At 55.3% G+C, this 23,282-nt stretch overlaps 1 protein-coding gene across 2 annotated transcripts; it reads left to right on the top strand.

The window, feature by feature from the left end:
• The first annotated feature begins 3,437 nt into the window (after window positions 1-3,437).
• On the top strand, window positions 3,438-23,050 carry LOC132808932 (poly(rC)-binding protein 3-like). Of its 2 annotated transcripts, none has more exons than XM_060822346.1 (13): window positions 3,438-3,553; window positions 8,115-8,193; window positions 12,832-12,961; window positions 14,878-14,901; window positions 15,013-15,045; window positions 15,152-15,268; window positions 15,464-15,595; window positions 17,398-17,526; window positions 19,274-19,351; window positions 19,583-19,624; window positions 20,854-20,929; window positions 21,767-21,816; window positions 22,877-23,050. In XM_060822346.1, exons 3-13 carry the CDS (start codon window positions 12,896-12,898, stop codon window positions 23,048-23,050), a joined length of 921 nt encoding a protein of 306 aa, XP_060678329.1. In that variant the 5' UTR covers window positions 3,438-3,553; window positions 8,115-8,193; window positions 12,832-12,895. The 2 variants fall into 2 exon arrangements, with proteins under 2 accessions (XP_060678329.1, XP_060678330.1); XM_060822347.1 differs by having other exon boundaries at window positions 19,277-19,351.
• The last annotated feature ends 232 nt before the right edge of the window (window positions 23,051-23,282 follow it).

The raw sequence follows: 23,282 nt of genomic DNA on the forward strand, positions 1-23,282 counted from the left end.
TAAGGTTCTAGGGAGTGTTGCTGAACACAGAGACCTTGGAGTGCAGGGTCATAGCTCCTTGAAAGTGGAGTCGCAGGTAGATAGGATAGTGAAGGAGGGGTTTGGTATGCTTTCCTTTATTGGTCAGAGTATTGAGTACAGGAGTTGGGAGGTCATGTTGCAGCTGTACAGGACATTGGTTAGGCCGCTGTTGGAATATTGCATGTGATTCTGGTCTCCTTCCTGTTGGAAAGATGTTGTGAAACCTGAAAGGGTTCAGAAAAGATTTACAAGGATAATGCCAGGGTTGGAGGATCTGAACTACAGGAAGAGGCTGACCAGGCTGGGGCTGTTTTCCCTGGAGCGTCGGAGGTTGAGGGGTGACCTCATAGAGGTTTATAAAACCATGAGGGGCATGGATCGGATAAATAGACAAAGTCTTTTCCCTCTGGGGTGGGGGAATCCAGAAGCAGAGGCCATAATTTAGGGTGAGAGGGGCAAGATATAAAAGAGACCTAAGGGGCAAACTTTTCACACAGAGGGTGGTACGTGTATGGAATGAGCTGCCAGAGGATGTGGTGGAGGCTGGTACAATGACAACATTTAAGATGCATCTGGATGGGTATATGAATAGGAAGGGTTTGGAGGGATACGGGGTGGGGTGCTGGGCAGGCGGGAATGGACTGGGTTGGGACATCTGGGTCGGCACGGACAGGTTGGATTGGAGGGGGCCTTGTTTCTGTGCTGCGCGTCTTCTGTGACTCCCAGATGGGGGGGGGGGGGGGGGGGCAGTGGGCTGAGGGGTGGCAGGTGGAGTTCAATTCAGATAAATGCGAGGGGCTGCATTTTGGGAAAGCAAATCTTAGCGGGACTTATACACTTAATGGGAAGGTCCTGGGGGAGTGTTGCTGAACACAGAGACCTTTGTGGGATATAGGTAAATTAATGTTACTTCTGCAAGTATAATTGATTATATAAAAATAAGTGAACTCACACCAGTGTGTAATTGTTTCATCCAGGAGCTGAGTCAACAAGAATGGAAACTATGTGGAGGAAATGCATAATTTTTTTTTGTATTAGCTAAAAATGTCTGCAAGAAAGAAAGGGGACAGCAAAACAATGGTAGATATTACAGGCAGCTAGATAAGGTGCTGTGAGGGGAGGCAGTTAAACTAGATACGCCTGTATAAACAATAGGTATAAACGTCTGTTTCCCACTTTTACAGAAACACAGGAACAAACCCCAATTAAAAGGGCTTAGCGATAAGATGCTGTGAGGGGCGACACAGATGGAGGGAGTAAATAATGGTAAGGCAAGGATGGGATGACATCAAACGGCCTTGTGAGGCCAGGAATAAGCATTTTGTCAGAGACGAGGCCGGATAAGACAAGAGATAAACAGGTACCGGTCTTAGGGGAGTGGAGGATGTAAACGGGGGGGAACAAAGAAATAAGAAAAAAATACGTAGGAACCAAATTATATAAATATCGAGTATTTGTTGAATTCGGTGTGTTTTGTCCCTGCCTTGTGGACATCGCACCCACTTGCAAGTGTGAAATAAAGGGCACTACTGATTCAGATCTTGTCTCGGACTGAAATTATTGATGTGAGTGAGCTTTGTTTCTCACACTTTGGAGTGCGGGTTCATAGCTCCTTGATGTGCAGGTTAGGGTGGGATTGGCCGTACTAAATTGTCCCCGTAGTGCCCAGGGATGTGCAGGTTAGGGTGGGATTGGCCGTGCTAAATTGTCCCCGTAGTGCCCAGGGATGTGCAGGTTAGGGTGGGATTGGCCGTGCTAAATTGTCCCCGTAGTGCCCAGATTACAACAGGATCTGGACCAGATGGGCCGAAGGGCTGAGAAGTGGCAGATGGAGTTTAATTCAGATAAATGCGAGGGGCTGCATTTTGGGAAAGCAAATCTTAGCGGGACTTATACACTTAATGGTAAGGTCCTGGGGAGTGTTGGTGAACACAGAGACCTTGGAGTGCAGGGTCATAGCTCCTTGAAAGTGGAGTCACAGGTGGATAGGATAGTGAAGGAGGGGTTTGGTATGCTTCCCTTTATTGGTCAGAGTATTGAGTACAGGAGTTGGGGGGGGGTCACGTTGCGGCTGTACAGGACATGGGTTAGGGGACCCCTGTTGGAATATTGTGTTCAATCCCGGTCTCCCTGCTACAGGAAGGATGTTGTGGGAGGGTTCGGAAAAGATGGACAAGGATGTTGGAGGGTTTGAGCTACAGGGAGAGGCTGGACAGGCTGGGGCTGTTTTCCCTGGAGCGTCGGAGGCTGAGGGGTGACCTTATAGAGGTTTATAACATCACGAGGGGAGGGGTAAATAGCCAAGGTCTTTTCCCCCCTGGGGTGGGGGAGGCTGAGGGGGTGACCTTATAGAGGGTTATAACATCACGAGGGTCATGGATCGGGTAAATAGACACGGTCCTTTACCCCCTGGGTGGGGGAGACCAGAACTAGAGGGTCACAGGTTGACATTGTGCTATCCCCCATCTCCCTGAAGGAATGGCCTCGAAGTGAGGGGGGATGGGACAGAAAAGGGGCGAAGTGCGCAGGTGCGATGCCGGCGGTACGGCTACGCGCAGCCGCACTACCGCGCGGAGAAAGGGGCGAGGTGCGCAGGTGCGGTGCCGGCGGTACGGCTCCGCGCAGCCGCACTGCCGCGGGGGGTGATGCGTGGCGTGCGTGCGTGCGTGGGGGCGCGGCTCAGGGTTCGGCCAGCGTCCCACGTGACACCCCAGCTCCGCCCGCAATACGTCACCAAAGTGGGCGGGGTCACCTTTCGAAGTCATCGTCGTCGTCGGTCGGGTGAGGGACAGGTAGGCCTCGTGCAGGCGTGGGGGAGGGGAGGGGGAAGGGGGGCAAAAGGACGGCACTGCGCAGCCGCAACGGGGAGAGGGACGCTCGCGCGCGAATCGCCGTCGGACCTTCGGGCGGGGGGGGAGGGGCCGCGACTGGCGACTGAGGAAGACGGGGAAAGGGCGCAGGCGCGGCGGGGAAGGGGTGTGGGCGTGGCTTACCCTACCTGCCGTGAGGACGCAGGCGCGGCGGGGGGAGTGTTTGCGTGGGGGGGCGTGGCTCATCCTTTCTGCCGTGACGGCGCAGGCGCGGCGGTGGGTGGGTGTGTGTGTGAGAGAGTGGGGGGGCGTGGCTACCCTTCCTGCCGTGACGACGCAGGCGCGGCGGGGGGGGGGTGGAGTGTGTGCGTAGGGGGTGTGGCTCATCCATCCTGCCGTGACGACGCAGGCGCGGCGGGGGGGAGTGTGTGCGTAGGGGGCGTGGCTCACCCGTCCTGCCGTGAGGGCGCAGGCGTGGTGGCGGCCCCGCCGTGAGGGCGCAGGCGCGGTGGCGGCCCGGCCGTGACCGCGCAGGCGCTATTGCGTCCCCGCCGTCCCTGCGCAGGCGCGGTGAGGTTGTCTGGAGGGGAAGCGTCTTTGTGCGTCCGCCATTTGGTGAGAGAGGAGCAGGTGAAGGAGGGTCGTCCTTCTCTCTCCGTCCCTCCCTCCCTCACTCTCCGTGTGCCCCCCCTGCTCATCTATAACCCCCTCCCCAACAACAGGTGAGCCTCAGGGAGGGGGTGGGGGGGGTGGTTTATCTGTTTAAATGTGTCTGTGTGAGAGAGGGGCAATAGTGATCATAACATGGAGGGAGGGGGGCAATAGTGATCATAACATGGAGGGAGGGGGCAATAGTGATCATAACATGGAGGGAGGGGGCAGTAGTGATCATAACATGGAGGGAGGGGGCAGTAGTGATCATAACATGGAGGGAGGGGGCGATAGTGATCATAACATGGAGGGAGGGGGCGATAGTGATCATAACATGGAGGGAGGGGGGCAATAGTGATCATAACATGGAGGGAGGGGGGCAATAGTGATCATAACATGGAGGGAGGGGGGCAATAGTGATCATAACATGGAGGGAGGGGGCAATAGTGATCATAACATGGAGGGAGGGGGCAGTAGTGATCATAACATGGAGGGAGGGGGGCGATAGTGATCATAACATGGAGGGAGGGGGGCGATAGTGATCATAACATGGAGGGAGGGGGCGATAGTGATCATAACATGGAGGGAGGGGGGCGATAGTGATCATAACATGGAGGGAGGGGGGCGATAGTGATCATAACATGGAGGGAGGGGGGCGATAGTGATCATAACATGGAGGGAGGGGGGCGATAGTGATCATAACATGGAGGGAGGGGGGCGATAGTGATCATAACATGGAGGGAGGGGGGCGATAGTGATCATAACATGGAGGGAGGGGCGCGATAGTGATCATAACATGGAGGGAGGGGCGCAATAGTGATCATAACATGGAGGGAGGGGGCGATAGTGATCATAACATGGAGGGAGGGGGCGATAGTGATCATAACGTGGAGGGAGGGGACGATAGTGATCATAACATGGAGGGAGGGGGCAATAGTGATCATAACATGGAGGGAGGGGGCGATAGTGATCATAACATGGAGGGAGGGGGCGATAGTGATCATAACATGGAGGGAGGGGGGCGATAGTGATCATAACATGGAGGGAGGGGGGCGATAGTGATCATAACATGGAGGGAGGGGGGCGATAATGATCATAACATGGAGGGCGGGGGGTTTGGGATCATAACATGGAGGGAGGGGGGCGATAGTGATCATAACATGGAGGGAGGGGGGCGATAGTGATCATAACATGGAGGGAGGGGGCGATAATGATCATAACATGGAGGGCGGGGGGGTTGGGATCATAACATGGAGGGAGGGGGGCGATAGTGATCATAACATGGAGGGAGGGGGCGATAGTGATCATAACATGGAGGGAGGGGGCGATAGTGATCAAAACATGGAGGGATGGGGGCGATAGTGATCATAACATGGAGGGAGAGGGGCGATAGTGATCATAACATGGAGGGAGGGGGGCAATAGTGATCATAACATGGAGGGAGGGGGGGCGATAGTGATCACTATTCAATTAACCCCCTCAATTAATCCCTTGTTTCCGGGATTGGGGAAGAGTGATCATAATGTCGCCCGCACGCACGTGTGTGTGTTGGGTGGGGCTACTTCTCTTCTCTCCCTCCACCCCCTCCCCGTCGTCAGGAGGGTGGAAACAGGTGCTAAGTCTGTGTTTTTTGTGTGTGGGGGGGTGTGCCGGGTGAGAATAATTCACCCGTCTCCCCCAAAACAATTAATGCCTCGTTTCTGGTTTCGGGGAAGAGCGATCATAATGTCGTGTGTGTGTGTGTGGGGTGAGGAAATTTTCCCCCCCTTCCCCATCCCCTGGAGGGAGGAAACAGCTGCGAAGTGGGTGTTTTTTGTGTGTTGGGGGGTGTTGGGTGAGAATAATTCAACCCCCACCCACCCCCACAAACAATGAATGCATCGTTCCTGGGTTCGGGAAAGTACGATCATAACGTCACGCGTGTGTGTGTGTGGGGTGCGGAAACTTTCTCTTCCTTTCCCAACGCCCGGGATGGAAGAAACAGGTGTTAAGTGGGTGTTTTATTTGGTTTGGTTTGGGGGGGGGTTCCTGGGGGAGAATAATTCATTCCCTCCCCCAGCCCCTCCAATTGATCCCTCGTTTCTGGTTCACTATTCGGGGAAGAGCGATCACAACATCGAAAAGCCGCCGTGTCTTTACAAGGTAATCTTCCCTCCCCCGACACCCAGGAGGGAGGAAGCAGCTGTTAAGTGTGGGTTTTTTGTGTGTGTGTGTGAGGGGGGGGGGGTGTTGGGTGAGAATAATTCAACCCCCATCCCCCTTAATCAATCCCTCGTTTCTGGTTCGGGGAAGAGCAATCATAACATCGCGAGCGTGTGTGTGTGTGTGTGTGTGTGTGGGGTAAGGCAACTTTCTGTCCCCTCTCCTGTCACCAGGAGGGAGGAAACAGGTGCCAAGTTGGTGTTCCTGGGTGAGAATAATTCCTCCACAGCCCGACAATAATCTCTCATTTCCACTTTGCTCCCGGGGTAAGAGCGATCATAACGTGGAAAACCCCGTGTGTGTGTGTGCGTGTGCGTGCGTGAGGCAATGTTCTCCCATTGCCAGAAAGGAGAAAAAAAACATGAGAAATAGATGGTAATGCTTATGTTTTGCATTGGTGGGGTGGGGGGGAGAGGAGAGGAGGGTAAATAACCCTCAATAAATCCTAATTTCCCCACCCCCCACTTCGGAAAGAGCAATCATAACGTTGAAAACCGGCGTGAGGCAAACCCTCCTCCCATCCCTCCCACAACAACTGCCTGGAGAAATAGTTGTTAATGCTTATGATTTTGTGGGGGTGGGGGGGTGGTGGTGTAGAACAGCACCCAGTGTGTCTTCGTTTCCACCCACTCTCACTGCTTCACCCCGGGAAGAGTGATCATAACATTGAAAACCCGTGTGAAGCAACTTTACCCTCTCCCCATCTCCCAGCCCCCGGCAACCATTGCCAGCGGGATGAAAACAGGTAGGACATAGGTGTTAACACTTCTGTGGTGGGATAAATCCTAAAATGTCCTCTCCCCCCCCCCCCCCCCACACCCCCCACTGCTTCACCCCAGAAAGAGCGACCGTAACATCGAAACCTGGTGTGAGGCAACTACTTGCCCCACCCCGAAACCCCAGCATGGAGGAAGGTTCCCCATGGGAGACAAGTTAGCAAGGTTAGATCTCAGGGAATACAGGGAGAGCTAGCCACATGGAGACAGAACTGGCTCAAAGGTAGAAGACAGAGGGTGGTGGTGGAGGGTTGTTTTTCAGACTGGAGGCCTGTGACCAGTGGAGTGCCACAAGGATCGGTGCTGGGCCCCTCTACTTATCGTCATTTATATAAATGATTTGGATGTGAATGTAGGCGGTGTGGTTATTAAGTTTGCAGATGACCCCAGAATTGGAGGTGTAGTGGGACAGCGAAGAGGGTTACCTCAGATTACAACAGGATCTGGACCAGATGGGCTAATGGGCTGAGAAGTGGCAGATGGAGTTTAATTCAGATAAATGTGAGGTGCTGCATTTTGGGAAAACAAATCTTAGCAGGACTTATCCACTTAATGGTAAGGTCCTAGGGAGTGTTGCTGATCAAAGAGACCTTGGAGTGCAGGGTCATAGCTCCTTGAAAGTGGAGTCGCAGGTAGATAGGGTAGTGAAGGAGGGGTTTGGTATGCTTTCCTTTATTGGTCAGAGTATTGAGTACAGGAGTTGGGAGGACATGCTATGGCTGTACAGGATTTTTGGGATAGTGTGTTCAATTCTGGTCTCTCTCTCATAGGAATGATGCTAAACTTGAAAGGGTTCAGAAAAGATTTACGAGGATGTTGCCATGGTTGGAGGGTTTGAGCTACAGGGAGAGGCTGGACAGGCTGGGGCTGTTTTCCCTGGAGCGTCGGAGGCTGAGGGGTGACCTTATAGAGGTTTATAACATCACGAGGGGTGTGGATAGGGTAAATGGACATGGTTTTTTCCCCCTGGGGTGGGGTGAGTCCAGAACTAGAGGATGTAGGTTTAAGGTGAGATGGGGGAAAGGGACCCGAGGGAAAGCTTTTTCCCCCAGAGGGTGGTGCGTGTGTGGGAGGAGATGCCAGAGGAAGGGGTGGGGGCTGGTACAATGACAGCATTTAAAAGGTGGATGGGGGGACAGGAACAGGAAGGGTTTAGAGGGAGCTGGGGCCAAGTGAGGCAACTCCCCCTCGCTAACTCTGGGATGGAGAAAGCTGTGCAGAAGATAGATGCTGTTCTGTAACCTTTTTGTGGGAGCAGAGGGGGAGAAGAACAGCCTGATCTCCTCACTCAGCCCCAACCCCCTCTGCGTCACAGAGAAAGGCATCATAACGTCAAATACCGAAATTTAAAAGCCAAGGAAGGGTGACTTCCCGCCATCACCAGGAGAAAACAGGGGAGGTAGGTAGGTTTCGGATGTTTGTTTGTCGTATCAGAGTGCGGGGGAGATGACCCTGACGCGTTCTCATTCCCCGTCGGCCACTCTACAGCAGGAAAGAGCAATCACAATGTCAAATCCCACCACCCCCCCCCCCCGAAAACACCAGCCTGGTAAGTCGCTGGGGGCGCCTATTGATGTCGATGTTGTTCTGTAACCTTTGGGAGGCTGGGAGTGGGGCCGGATATTCCTGACATCTCTTCATTCCCCACTCCCAGCCGCCCCCAGAGAGGAGTGATCCTAACATCAAAAACTCAGAGAAGACCAATCTCGCCTTTCACCGGGCGGAGGACGCAGGTAAGAATGTGGATGTCAGCGTGTTGGGGCAGGGGATAGCGGAATGACCCTGAAATGTATCCTCTCATTCCCTTCCGCCTCCCCCCAGAAATAATAACCGTACCATCAAAGGCCAGGAAGGCAGTGTTTCTCCCCCCTCCCTCTCCCCCCTTCACCATCTCCCTCTGTCATCGCCACTTCACTCTGTGACGGAGTAAGGAAACAGGTGAGGAAATGGATCTTCAGTGTTGTGTCAGATCACGTTGTGTCCTTGAGGGGGGGGTAGGGTGAGGTCAAGCCGAGTATAAAATCTCCTGACTAATGCGGAAACATCCTCACCCAACCCTTTCACCTTCCCCCCACCCCTACCCCCAAAAAACAATCCCCCCTTCCCCCAACCTCGACCCCGGCTCTCTCTCTCTCTCTCTCTCTCTCTCCCCCCAGCGGAAAGAGTGATCGTAACATCAAAACGAGGAAGACAGCGTCCCTCTATTTATCTCCCACTCCCCCCACCCCACCCTACCCCACCCCACCCCATCGCTGACCTGCCAGGAGGAGGAAACAGGTGAGCGCACAGATATTAACGTAGACCATGTTACAAACCGGGATGGAGGGGGGATAAAAAAAAACAGGCGAACCCTGAAATGATACATAAACTAATATATACACATCCTCACCCACCCGCACCCACCCCAATACCCCCCACCAGCTCTCTCTCTCTCTGTTCAGCGGAAAGAGCGATCATAACACCTAAACCGTGAAGACAACGTCCCGCTTTACCTCCCTCCCCTTCCCCCTCCCCCCTCCCCCCTGGCCCCCTCCCATTCGACTTCTCCCCCATTCCCACCCCCCCATCCACCCCCACTCTCCCACTTCCCCCAAAGACCCAAGAGCAACCAGGAAGAGGAAGCAGGTGAGAGAATAGATAATCGATGTCGCTTTAGGTGGTGTTTGTAACTGGGGAGGGGGGGTTGGGGAAGGGGAAGGGAGGTGGACGAAGGCAGGGGAAGCCCTGATTGCTGTCTTGTAGTAAATATGTACACACCCACAGCTTCCTAACCCCACCCCCTCCCCCACTCAAACGCTCGCTCCCTTCCCTCGACAGGAGGGGTGATCCTGAATCACCAAACCAGGAAGGGTGATCCCCACCCGATTTCAGTCAGTATCACACCTGGCAACTGTATCAGACCTTAAGTCTGAACACATTGGGAGGGAGTGGCGTGTGTAGTTCGGGTCACCACGCCGTAGGCAAGATGTGGAGGCTTTGTGAACGGGGTTTCCCAGACCGTGACCTGGATTGGAGGGCATTGCCTACAAGTGCGTGAAAACTCCTGAGGTGTGGATTGTCAGGGCCTTTCTACCGCACCCCCGGGGTGGGAATCTCCAAATACTGGACAGCGTGGGTTTAAGGCGGAGGGGGGGGGGGGGGGGGGGAGGTTAAAAAGGAGATTCGCGAGACAGGTTTGTTTTCACAGAGAGGGTGGTGGGTGCCTGGAACCAGGGGGAGGTGGGGGAGGTAGATACAGCTGCAGTGTCATTTAGACAGAAGTGAACAGGGAAGGAGTGCAGGGATATGGACCATGTGCAGTCAGGAAGGAGAAATTAGGAACAGTATCGTGGTTGGCATGGAATTGCCTGCCTGTTCTTTTCCTCCACATACCGATCCATGCCATAGCAACGTATGTGTTTTATTATATATATATATCTATATATCTATCCCCGGGAGAGAGAGAAAGGGACAGGTGAGTAAATAAATCTGATGTAAATGTACAGAATATATAGTGTGCTCTGACCCAGAGAGAGGGAGGGAGTCAGGAGAGTGAATAATTCTGATGATAAATGTATAGAATATATAATGTGCTGTGACCCAGAGAGAGGGGGACTAGGTAAATGAATAATGCTGGTGTAAATGTATGGAATATATAACCTGCTGTGACCCAGAGAGAGGGAGGGAGGGAGTCAGGAGGGTAAGTAATCCTGATGTAAATGTATAGAATATATAACCTGCTCTGACCAAGAGAGAGAGGGACAGGAGTGTAAATAATTCTGATCTAAATATATAGAATATATAACCCACTCTGTCCCATAGAGAGGAAAGGAGTCAGGAGAGTGAGTAATTTTGATGGTAAATGTATAGAATATATAACCTATGACCCAGAAAGGGGGAATATGCAAATGAATAATTCTGATGTAAATATATAGAATATATAAGCCGCTCTGTCCCAGAGAGGGGAAGGGAGTCAGGCGAGTGAATAATTCTGATAATAAATGTATAGAATATATAAACTACTCTGACCCAGAAAGAGAGAGGGCAATAGAAGGTTACTTAATTCTGATGTAAATGTATAGAATATCTAAGCTGCTCGCTCCCAGAGAGGAGGAGATAGGAGAGTGAATAATTCTGATCTAAATGAATAGAATATATAACCTGCTCTGACCCAGAGAGAGAGATACAAGAGTGAAAAATGCTGATGTAAATGTATACAATATATAACCTGCTGTGACCCAGAGACAGAGGAGCACAGGAGAGTAAATCATTCTGATCTAGGTGTATAGAATAGAAAACTCTCTGTGACGCAACAGAGGGAGGGGGACAGGAGTATAAACCATCCTGGGGTCGATGTATGGAATATATAACCCACTGTGACCCGCAGAGGGAGGGGGACAGGAGTATAAACCATCCTGGGGTCAATGTATGGAATATATAACCCACTGTGACCCGCAGAGGGAGGGGGACAGGAGTATAAACCATCCTGGGGTCAATGTATGGAATATATAACCCGCTGTGACCCGCAGAGGGAATGAGACGGGAGTATAAACCATCCTGGGGTAAATGTATGGAATATATGACCCACTGTGACCCAGAGGGAGGGGAACTGGGGTATAAACCATCCTGGGGTCAGTGTATGGAATATATAACCCACTGTGACCCAGAGGGAGGGAGACAGGAGTATAAACCATCCTGGGGTCAGTGTATGGAATATATAACCCACTGTGACCCTGAGGGAGGGGAACTGGGGTATAAACCATCCTGGGGTCAATGTATGGAATATATAACCCACTGTGACCCAGAGGGAGGGAGACAGGAGTATAAACCATCCTGGGGTCAGTGTATGGAATATATAACCCACTGTGACCCCGAGGGAGGGGGACAGGAGTGTACATCATCCTGGGGTCAATGTATGGAATATATAACCCACTGTGACCCAGAGGGAGGGAGACAGGAGTATAAACTATCCTGGGGTCAGTGTATGGAATATATAACCGACTGTGACCCGCAGAGGGAGGGGCACAGGAGTATACATCATCCTGGGGTCAATGTATGGAATATATAACCCGCTGTGACCCGCAGAGGGAGGGAGACGGGAGTATAAACCATCCTGGGGTCAATGTATGGAATATATAACCCACTGTGACCCGCAGAGGGAGGGGGACAGGAGTATAAACCATCCTGGGGTCAGTGTATGGAATATATAACCCACTGTGACCCAGAGAGGGAGGGGGACAGGAGTATAAACCATCCTGGGGTCAGTGTATGGAATATATAACCCACTGTGACCCAGAGAGGGAGGGGGACAGGAGTATAAACCATCCTGGGGTCAGTGTATGGAATATATAACCCACTGTGACCCAGAGAGGGAGGGGGACAGGAGTATAAACCATCCTGGGGTCAATGTATGGAATATATAACCCACTGTGACCCAGAGGGAGGGAGACAGGAGTATACATCATCCTGGGTCAATGTATGGAATATATAACCCACTGTGACCAGCAGAGGGAGGGAGACGGGAGTATAAACCATCCTGGGGTTAGTGTATGGAATATGTAACCCACTGTGACCCAGAGGGAGGGGGACAGGAGTATAAACCATCCTGAGGTCAATGTATGGAATATATAACCCACTGTGACCCCGAGGGAGGGGGACAGGAGTATAAACCATCCTGAGGTCAATGTATGGAATATATAACCCACTGTGACCCAGAGAGGGAGGGGGACAGGAGTATAAACCATCCTGGGGTCAGTGTATGGAATATATAACCTGCTGTGACCCAGAGAGGGAGGGGGACAGGAGTATAAACCATCCTGGGGTCAATGTATGGAATATATAACCTGCTGTGACCCGCAGAGGGAGGGGAACTGGGGTATAAACCATCCTGGGGTCAATGTATGGAATATATAACCCACTGTGACCCAGAGAGGGAGGGGAACTGGGGTATAAACCATCCTGGGGTCAATGTATGGAATATGTAACCTATAACAAAAAACAGTATTTGCAGGAAATTCTCAGCGGGTCTGGCTGCATCTGTGAAGAAATTTTGGAGTTAACGTTTTGGGTCCGGTGACCCCTCTCCTTCAGAACAGCCCTCCCCTTCCACGTTCCTGACACAGTGCGGATGCCCAGAACGCCGACTCTCCTGCTCCTCGGATGCTGCCTGCACTGCTGAGCTTTTCCAGCACCACACTTCTCAGCTCTGACTCTCCGACATCTGCAGTCCTCCCCTTTTCCTGTCTGTTCCCCGTGTTAACCCAACCCCTCCGCCCCCTCCCCCCCCGTCTTCTCACGGAGACAGGACGGAGGGGTGGGAGGGGTCGGTGTGGTATGGTGTTGAGTGGTTCCCACAGACGGTGACTGTTCTCCCTGTGCCTGCTCCCTCACAGGAACGCCCCGTGTTTGCTGTGGACTGATTGACTCTGTGTTACCGTCAGCTGCGGACATTGGATCATGGAATCTGCTGTTGAAAGTGGATTGAACGTCACCCTCAGTCTCCGCCTCCTGATGCACGGCAAGGTGAGGAGTATTGAAATCGCGTACCGGTGGGTGGGGGTGGGGGTGGTTCTGTGCGTTTGTGGGGGACGGAGTACTGCTTGCTGACGGCAATGAAGGGAGCTCAGTGGAGAGTAGTTGTCTGTCTTCGTGCAGTAATACCTTCAGATATGTGTTGGTCCTTCCTTATCGTCTGCCTGATAGAAATACAGGTACGTAATTACTGCCTACTGGCATGGGGCGCTGTTATTTGTCAGAGTGCCTGATTCTGTGCATTCATCCCCAGAAGATGGGCGCCACGGTGGCACAGTGGTTAGCACTGCTGCCTCACAGCGCCTGAGACCTGGGTTCAATTCTTGACTCAGGCGCCTGACTGTGTGGAGTTTGCACGTTCTCCCCGTGTCTGCATGGGTTTCCTCCGGGTGCTCCGGTTTCCTCCCACAGTCACAAAGCTGTGCGGGTCAGGTGAATTGGCCATGCTAAATTGCCCGTAGTGTTAGGTAAGGGGTAAATGTAGGGGTATGGGTGGGTTGCGCTTTGGCGGGTTGGTGTGGACTTGTTGGGCCGAAGGGCCTGTTTCCATACTGTAGTAATCTAATCTTAAAAAAAAATACCCTTAGTTCAGCTACTTATTCAGAAATCTCACCGACAAACAAGTACTGAAAGTGATTTAAGCTAAATTCAACGTAGCAGCCAAAATCAGGCCCTCTCAAATTAAAGCCTCACATCTCAACTTGGCTGGTTTTAGTTCCCACCAACAGCAAAAATCTCTGTCCCAATAATTCTGCTATTGGATTCTTCTGGAATTTCCCTTGTTCTTAAAGACTCTGGGGTCATGTGTAAGAATCTTATAGATCATCAATAATAAGAAATAGGCACAGGGATGTGCAGGTTAGGGTGGGATTGGCCGTGCTAAATTGTCCCATAGTGTCCAGGGATGTGCAGATTAGGGTGGGATTGGCCGTGCTAAATTGTCCCGTAGTGTCCAGGGAGGTGCAGGTTAGGGTGGGATTGGCCGTGCTAAATTGTCCTCATAGTGCCCAGGGATGTGCAGATTAGGGTGGGATTGGCCGTGCTAAATTGCCCCGTAGTGTCCAGGGATGTGCAGATTAGGGTGGGATTGGCCGTGCTAAATTGTCCCGTAGTGTCCAGGGAGGTGCAGGTTAGGGTGGGATTGGCCGTGCTAAATTGTCCCCGTAGTGCCCAGGGATGTGCAAGTTAGGGTAGGATTGGACGTGATAAATTGTCCCCGTAGTGCCCAGGGATGTGCAGGTTAGGGTGGGATTGGCCGTGCTAAATTGTCCCCGTAGTGCCCAGGGATGTGCAGGTTAGGGTGGGATTGGCCGTGCTAAATTGTCCTCATAGTGCCCAGGGATGTGCAGATTAGGGTGGGATTGGACGTGATAAATTGTCCCCGTAGTGCCCAGGATGTGCAGGTTAGGGTGGGATTGGCCGTGCTAAATTGTCCCCGTAGTGCCCAGGGATGTACAGGTTAGGGTGGGATTGGCCGTGCTAAATTGTCCCGTAGTGTCCAGGGAGGTGCAGGTTAGGGTGGGATTGGCCGTGCTAAATTGTCCCCGTAGTGCCCAGGGATGTGCAGATTAGGGTGGGATTGGCCGTGCTAAGTTGTCCCCATAGTGCCCAGGGATGTGCAGGTTCAGGTAGGTAACTCTATGGTAAGTGCTGGTTTATGTGAATTTGGTGCGGGTGGGATGTCCTTCAGTAAGTTGGGGCATGCCAGATGGGCCGAATGGTCTCTGTCCACTCTGAGATTCTGGTCAGGGTAACGGGTGGGTGGGTGTGTGTGAGAGAGACAGGTCATTGATGTTATGAAATTTAAAACACCAGACAATCTTGGGCCACTGGTCTTTCTTAAAGAGTGCGATTTTAACTTCCCTGATGGATCATTGACTGTGTTTTCCTTCTCTCTCTCTCTGCAGGAGGTGGGAAGCATCATCGGAAAGGTTAGTTACACTATTCTGTCCCAATCCTTGCTGCGTTGTTTATTTCACGTACGGGGTCCTGTGTTTCTCCGACTAACCCTGTTCTTCCCCCTCTCCGTCCCCTTCCTGCAGAAAGGAGAGACCGTCAAAAAGATGCGAGAGGAGGTGAGTGTGAGAGCCACCGGCAAGTACGAGGGGTGGGTGATGACGTTTCGGGGTCTGTCAACTCTTCTCTCTTCGTCTCTCTCTCTTTCCCCCCTCCCCCCTGCAGAGTGGAGCCCGCATCAATATCTCCGAAGGGAACTGTCCGGAGCGCATCGTGACGCTGTCCGGACCCACGAGTGCCATTTTCAAGGCGTTCTCGATGATAACGCACAAGCTAGAAGAGGTAAGAGGTTTCTGCGCCCTTGACCCGTGATGGGGTGTCCTCTGAACTGGACATTCGATGGAGGTCACTGGGTGTATTACCCGGCACGCCATGGGTGTGGGGGCAGGAGGACAGTGGGGAAAATTTCCAGCACCTGGTGTTGAAAGCGTTTTCACAGGGTCTTGGTTAACGCTGTGCTTTTTACCGTCCGCCCAGGACATCAACAGCGCCATGGTCAACAGCACTGCCTCGAGCCAGCCACCGGTCACTCTGCGGATTGTCATTCCCGCCAGCCAGTGTGGCTCTCTCATCGGGAAGGGAGGCTGCAAGATCAAGGAGATTCGAGAGGTAACTCTAACCCTGTCGCTGTCAGAATCGGGAGGCGGGATTTCTCACTCATCCTTCTCCAGATATTCCCACCCTTCCTCATCTCGTCAATGTCTGCAACTCAGCACAGGAAAGGTTATTTAGTTCAGATTGTGCTTTTACTGCAGAGAACAGGGAGATCGCTCGATCTATAATTGAGCTGTTTGTAGTCTCAGAGGCAATCGCATAGTTGTTAGCAAGAGGAAGCCCCTTAATCGTTAATAACTGGTCCACAGGTTTAACAGCCCCTTGGAACAACCTGCACGTCACTGTCCAGGTCCAGATTGTCTGTGAGAACCACTATGCACTCCTCAAGCGAGCAGCTGTGTAAACTGTGCTTGCAATGAGGGTTAGGTTCCTGCTCTGAGTGTGCAGCCAGTGAGTGTGATCGCTGTGCTTTGGACTTTGTTGGTCACCATAGACATGGTGGGTTTAATGGACGAAACAGTTAAAGCGCGATCGTTGTGTTACCTCTTCCAGACCCCTCCCTGTCTCAGTGTCACCTCCTCAGCCCCATACGCCCTCCTCCCTAACTCCCTCACCACCCCCTCCAGCCCTCTACTAACTCCTCCCCATCTCCCTCACCATCTTCTCCAGCCCTATGCACCCTTCCCTCTCTGCGACCTGCTGTAGCTCCCTACACTCCTTTCCTATCACTGTCACCCCCTACACCCCCTCCCTATCTCTGTGTGTGTCACCCCCTCCAGCCCCCTACACCCCCTCCCTATCTCTGTGTGTGTCACTCCCTCCAGCCCCCTACACCCCCTCCCTATCTCTCTCTCTCTGTCACCCCCTCCTCCAGTCCCCTACACCACCTCCCTGTCTCTGTGTGTGTCACCCCCTCCAGCCCCCTACACCCCCTCCCTATCTCTCTCTCTGTCACCCCCTCCAGCCCCCTACACCCCCTCCCTATGTGTGTGTCACCCCCTCCAGCCCCCTACACCCCCTCCCTATCTCTGTGTATGTCACCCCCCTCCAGCCCCCTACACCCCCTCCCTATCTCTGTGTGTGTCACTCCCTCCAGCCCCCTACACCCCCTCCCTATCTCTCTCTCTCTGTCACCCCCTCCTCCAGTCCCCTACACCACCTCCCTGTCTCTGTGTGTGTCACCCCCTCCAACCCCCTACACCCCCTCCCTATCTCTCTCTCTGTCACCCCCTCCAGCCCCCTACACCCCCTCCCTATCTGTGTGTGTCACCCCCTCCAGCCCCCTACACCCCCTCCCTATCTCTGTGTGTGTCACCCCCTCCTCCAGCCCCCTACACCCCCTCCCTATCCCTCTCTCTGTCACCCCCCCCAGCCCCCTGAGCTGTGAAACCTGAGCTGTTCCCTCCTGCTGAGTTTCTCCAGTCTTTTCCGCTGGTATCAGGTTTCGGATTTCCGCGCTACTCTGCGGCGTCTCTCTCTCTGTAGTATTTCCCGGTTTGCGCTCGGAACGGGTCTGTCCGGCCCCGACTCTAGGCTTGTTGGGAGGGCGGGGGTGGGGATTGAGCTGGGGTCCCACCACCGGCGGGAGGGGGCGGTGGGGCGTCAACTCGGGGTAAGGCAGGAGAAAGGGTAGAAGTTTGATCCGAGCCACTGGGTGGAGGAGGGGAGGTGTTGGGTGGGACAGGGTGTTGTCCGGATGCTCGGGTTAGTCAGTCCCTGAGGGGGGAGGGAGAAGGGGGGGGAGCTGGCTGAGGGGACGTAGCGGCAGCAGTCTGTCCGAAAGTGGCTGACACTTGGCGCTCTCTCTCTCGTTCTCTCCCACCTCCTCCCCCACTTCCCCAACCTCGAACCAACAGTCCACAGGAGCCCAGGTTCAGGTGGCTGGAGACATGCTTCCAAACTCAACAGAGAGGGCCATCACCATCGCTGGGACCCCGGCCTCCATCATTGAGTGTGCCAAGCAGATCTGCGTGGTCATTCTCGAGGTAGCGAGAGAGTTTCGAGTTTGGGGGGGGGAACGGGGAAGGCAGGGAGAGGTGAGGGAGGGATGATCGCGTACAGAGCAGGGAGGGGTGTGAGGGAGAGGGTAGAGGTGAGTGTGTACGAGAGGGTGGGGATGAGTGTGTGTGAGAGGGAGCAGGCTGTGTGGGGTGGAGATGGGGGAGGGGTATATGTGAGTACGGGGGGGTGAGAGAGGGTGGGGATGAGTGTGTGTGAGAGGGAGCAGGCTGTGTGGGGTGGAGATGGGGGAGGGGTATATGTGAGTACGGGGGGGTGAGAGAGGGTGGGGATGAGTGTGTGTGAGGGGGAGCGGGCTGTGTGGGGTGGAGATGGGGGAGGGGTATATGTGTATATGGGGGGGTGAGAGAGGGTGGGGATGAGTGTGTGTGAGGGGGAGCGGGCTGTGTGGGGTGGAGATGGGGGAGGGGTATATGTGAGTACGGGGGGGTGAGAGAGGGTGGGGATGAGTGTGTGTGTGTGTACAGGCGGGGGGGGCAGGAGAGAAGGGATGAGCGTGCGCGAGAGGGAGCAGGCTGTGTGGGGTGGAGATGAGGGAGGGGTGTATGTGAGTACGGGGGGGTGAGGGAGAGGATGGGGGTGTGTGAGAGGGAGCGGACTGTGTGGGGTGGAGATGGGGGAGGGGTGTATGTGTGTACGGGGGGGGTGAGGGAGAGGGTGGGGGTGAGTGTGTGTGAGGGGGAGCGGGCTGTGTGGGGTGGAGATGGGGGAGGGGTGTATGTGTGTATGGGGGGGTGAGGGTGAGGGAGAGGGTGGGGGTGTGTGAGAGGGAGCGGGCTGTGTGGGGTGGAGATGGGGGAGCAGTGTATGTGTGTACGGGGGGGGTGAGGGAGAGGGTGGGGGTGTGTGAGGGGGAGCGGGCTGTGTGGGGTGGAGATGGGGGAGGGGTGTATGTGAGTATGGGGAGGTGTGGGGGGAGTGTGTGAGGGGGAGCGGGCTGTGTGGGGTGGAGATGAGGGAGGGGTGTATGTGAGTACGGGGGGGTGAGGGAGAGGGTGGGGGTGAGTGTGTGTGAGGGGGAGCGGGCTGTGTGGGGTGGAGATGGGGGAGGGGTGTATGTGTGTATGGGGGGGGTGAGGGTGAGGGAGAGGGTGGGGGTGTGTGAGAGGGAGCGGGCTGTGTGGGGTGGAGATGAGGGAGGGGTGTATGTGAGTACGGGCGGGTGAGGGAGAGGGTGGGGGTGAGTGTGTGTGAGGGGGAGCGGGCTGTGTGGGGTGGAGATGGGGGAGGGGTGTATGTGTGTATGGGGGGGTGAGGGAGAGGGTGGGGTGTGTGAGAGGGAGCGGGCTGTGTGGGGTGGAGATGGGGGAGCAGTGTATGTGTGTACGGGGGGGGGTGAGGGAGAGGGTGGGGGTGAGTGTGTGCGAGGGGGAGTGGGCTGTGAGGGGTGGTGGTGGGAGGGGAGGGGGTGAGTGTGTGAGAGAGAGAGAGCAGAAAGGGGTTTGTGGAGGGGGGGGAGCGGTAGATTGTGCACGAGAGGTAGAGGGGTGTTTGAGTGAAGGGTTATGAGTGTGTATGAGACAGACTGGGGGTTTGGGGGAAGAGGGAGAGGAAAGGGGGTGAGTGCGGGAGGGGTAGGTGCAGAGCGTGAGTTTCCCCCTTCTGTCCCCACTCCCCGTGTCCCATCATGCGCTGCGATCCTGGGAGGGTGACTGGGTTTTGCTGTATCCCCCTGACTTGCTCTGCCTCCCTCTCTCTCGTTCTGTCTTCAAGCAGTCCTCTCCAAAAGGGATCACCGTCCCCTATCGTCCCAAGCCAGTTTCGGCACCTGTCATCTTTGCCGGCGGCCAGGTAAGACTTGTCCGGTTAACGTCAAAAAAAACAAGACAGGTGCTATCACCTTAATTCTTAATGCGTTCGGTTAAATCCGGCGAGTCTGGTGTACTGTCGAGCGTGTGCGGAAGTTAATGTCGCTGAGAGAGAAAGAGATTGCTGCTAGTTTTGTTTGATTTATTGATGGTTGCTTCTGTTCCGTTTCTCTCTCCCCCCCAACCCCCCACCCCTCTCTCTCTCTCGTTACAGGCCTACACCATTCAGGGGCAGTTTGCTATTCCACATCCTGATGTGAGTTCTCGTTTTTATTAACTCGTTCAGCGACGCGCGTCGCTTTGCGCAGACCCCCTGCTTGCACGCTTGTCGTTCTATCGCGACGCACATCGCAGCTGAGGTGGTGATGTTCTGTTTGAGCCCTGTGGGGGTGGGGGTGTCTCTCTAACGCACCGGGGTAATCCGCTGGGGGAGGTGCTGAGGATTCGGGGTGATGATGGCGTAGGGGCCCCTGGGTCTGGGGTGAGCTGCTGTTCATCACGTAGGTGCAGGTCAGGGTGGTCAGTTGGCTGAAATTTCTGGCCGCACCCCTGTGGTCAGTTCCCTGCCCATCTCCCGGCCCCCACCCTCCTGTCCTTGGTACACTGAGGAGAGAGCACGTGTGACAGAGTGGTGCTCTGAGACTGTGCCCATCGGAATCAGGAATGGGATTTGGATCTGGCCCGGGGATTGGGGGAGCAGGGAGAGACGTGTTTGTCAGATACCTAGGATGCCCCCTCCTAGATCCCTGACATGTCCAGGGTATACCCGATGACCAGGATACCAGAGAGGTGTCGGGGTGATTGCGCGCAGATCCCAGAAGGTGACAGGAGAGGATAATGGGGTGCTGAAGAAGGATTGTGCGGGTGACACGTACGTGGATCTGTAACAGCTGGGGAGGTTATGTTGGAGCTGTCCATAATGACAACACAGCTGGGGTAATGTGTGCTACAGTAAGGATGTGATTGTGATTGAACTGGAGGGAGGACAGAGGAGAATTGCCAGGCTTTGGCCCTGGTACCGTGTCTGGTTACTGTTAGTCATTCACATCCTGTAGTGCTCTCCCTCCCCCTCTCCCTCCCTCCCCCTCTCCCTCCCTCCCCCTCTCCCTCCCTCCCTCCCTCTCTCTCTCTCTCTCTGCCTCCCTCCCTCCCTCCCTCCCTCCCTCCCCCTCTCCCTCCCTCCCCCTCTCCCTCCCTCCCTCTCTCTCTCTCTCTCTGCCTCCCTCCCTCCCTCCCTCCCTCCCTCCCTCCCTCCCTCTCTCCCTCCCTCTCTCCCTCCCTCCCTCTCTCCCTCCCTCCCTCCCTCCCTCCCTCTCTCCCTCCCTCTCTCCCTCCCTCTCTCCCTCCCTCCCTCTCTCTCTCTCTCTCTCCCTCTCCCTCTCTCTCTGCCTCCCTCTCCCTCTCCTCTCTCTCCCTCCCTCCTGCTCCCTCTCCCTCCCTCCCTCTCTAACCCAGTGTTAACATTGCTGACTTTGACTCCCACAGCTCACCAAGTTACACCAGCTCGCAATGCAGCAAACCCCTTTCACCCCCGTGGGACAGACCAGTCCTGGATACTCAGGTCAGTCTTTAGGGTGGGGTGGGAGACTCAGTGTCTGCTCATCTGTCTGTCTCTAGCTCGGGGTGGGGGCGAGGGGGCGCAGTCGGGTTGTTTGAAATGAATCACGTGCCACTTCCAGGCTCTATCCGCCACCCACCCCCGACTCTCCATCTCTCATTCTCTGTCTGTCTTCGCTCTCCCCGCCTCTCTCTCTCTGTCGCTCGCTCTCTCTCTCTCTGTCTGTCGCGCGCCCCCCCTCTCTCTCTGTCACGCGCGCGCTCTCTCTGTCACGCGCGCTCTCTCTCTCTGTCACGCGCGCTCTCTCTCTGTCACGCGCGCTCTCTCTCTCTGTCACGCGCTCTCTCTCTCTGTCACGCGCGCTCTCTCTCAGTCACGCGCGCTCTCTCTCTCTGTCACGCGCGCTCTCTCTGTCACGCACGCTCTCTCTCTCTGTCGCGCGCTCGCTCTCTCTGTCGCGCGCTCGCTCTCTCTCTCGCTCTCTCTGTCGCACGCTCTCTCTCTCTGACGTGCGCGCTTGCTCTCTCTCTCTCTCTGTCGCGCGCGCCCTCTCTATCTCTCTCTCTCTCTGTCGCGCTCTCTCTCTCTATCGCACGCTCTCTCTCTCTGTCGCTCGCTCTCTCTATCGCTTGCTTGCTCTCTGTCGCTCGCTTGCTCTGTCTGTCTCTGCCCCCGTGTCTCGCCCTGACCCTGTTTCCCTGGTGTGGGACTGTGTTGCTCATTTGGGGAGGTGGAGGGGTGGGTTCGGGGAGATGGGTCCAGTTGCTGGTCTGCTGCTGTATGATGACCCTGTCCCTCCCTCCCTTCCCCTGACTCTGTCTCTCTCTCTCTCTGGAACAGGTTTGGATTCCACTCAGACCAGTTCACATGAAATTGCAATTCCAAATGACGTGAGTATGGCCGGCTGGAGGGATTAATGAGGGAGGGGGGGATAAGTCAGCTGTCCCCACCTCCCTCAGCTCTCCGACCTCCCCTCCCTCTGCACCAGCCCCTCCCCTCCCCTCCCTCTGCACCACCCCCTCCTCCTTCCCTCTGCACCACCCCCTCCCCTCCCCCTGCACCACCCCCTCCCTCTGCACCACCCCCTCCTCCTTCCCTCTGCACCACCCCCTCCTCCTTCCCTCTGCACCACCCCCTCCCCTCCCCTCCCTCTGCACCACCCCCTCCCCTCCCCTCCCTCTGCACCACCCCCTCCCCTCCCCTCCCCTCCCTCTGCACCACCCCCTCCTCCTTCCCTCTGCACCACCCCCTCCCCTCCCCCTGCACCACCCCCTCCCTCTGCACCACCCCCTCCTCCTTCCCTCTGCACCACCCCCTCCTCCTTCCCTCTGCACCACCCCCTCCCCTCCCCTCCCTCTGCACCACCCCCTCCCCTCCTCTCCCTCTGCACCACCCCCTCCCCTCCCCTCCCTCTGCACCACCCCCTCCCCTCCCCTCCCTCTGCACCACCCCCTCCCCTCCCCTCCCTCTGCACCACCCCCTCCCCTCCCCTCCCTCTGCACCACCCCCTCCTCCTTCCCACTGCACCTCCCCCTCCTACTTCCTTCTGCACCTTCCCTCCTTCCCTCTCTCTGCACCTCCCCTCCCTCCATCCAAGCCCCCTCTCTCCCTGCCCTCTGCACCTCTCCTCCCTGCCCTCTGTGCCCCCACCCCGCCAGTCTCTGATGTTTGTGTTTCTCTCTCTCTCTCCCCTCTCTCTCCCTCCCTCTCTCCCTCCCTCTCTCTCCCTCCCTCCCCCTCTCTCTCCCTCTCTCCCCCTCTCTCTCCCTCTCTCTCTCTCTCCCTCCCTCTCTCCCTCCCCCTCCCTCCCTCCCTCTCTCTCTCTCTCTCTCTCTCCCTCTCTCTCCCTCCCTCTCTCTCTCCCCCCTCTCTCTCTCCCTCTCTCTCCCTCCCTCTCTCCCTCCCTCTCTCTCTCTCCCCCTCTCTCTCTCTCCCTCTCCCCCCCCCCAGTTGATCGGATGCATTATTGGACGTCAGGGGAGTAAGATCAATGAGATCCGGCAGATGTCTGGGGCGCAGATTAAGATCTCAAACCCAGTGGAGGGATCGACTGACCGACAGATCACCATCACCGGATCTCCAGCCAACATCAGCCTGGCTCAGTACCTCATCAACGCCAGGTAAGGAGGTCGCGGTTCGTCGCCGTATACCCCACAACCGTCGGTCAGTCCTCGTCAAAAATGTTCAATGCACCGCAGTCCAGACCCAAGTGCCCAGGTTCCTGTGGGACGGCGGCCGGAGGCCGGAGCAGACTCCGGACACTGACCCTCCAGGGAAGTGGGGAGGCCGGAAGGTACCTGCACAGAACTAAAACAGAACCAGTGCCGTCTGCTGTATCTGTACGGCCGAGGGGTCA

The sequence above is a fragment of the Hemiscyllium ocellatum genome, assembly GCF_020745735.1.
Source record: "Hemiscyllium ocellatum isolate sHemOce1 chromosome X unlocalized genomic scaffold, sHemOce1.pat.X.cur. SUPER_X_unloc_2, whole genome shotgun sequence".
NCBI classification, from domain to species: domain Eukaryota; kingdom Metazoa; phylum Chordata; class Chondrichthyes; order Orectolobiformes; family Hemiscylliidae; genus Hemiscyllium; species Hemiscyllium ocellatum.

What these genes read in the sequence shown, in the direction of transcription:
- LOC132808932 (XM_060822346.1), top strand. Translation starts at nt 12,896, where the DNA reads ATGGAATCTGCTGTTGAAAGTGGATTGAACGTCACCCTCAGTCTCCGC. An exon ending in TCATCTTTGCCGGCGGCCAG is followed by an intron (nt 19,352 to 19,582) that starts GTAAGACTTGTC and finishes CTCTCGTTACAG; the next exon opens with GCCTACACCATTCAGGGGCA. An exon ending in GACCAGTCCTGGATACTCAG is followed by an intron (nt 20,930 to 21,766) that starts GTCAGTCTTTAG and finishes TCTCTGGAACAG; the next exon opens with GTTTGGATTCCACTCAGACC.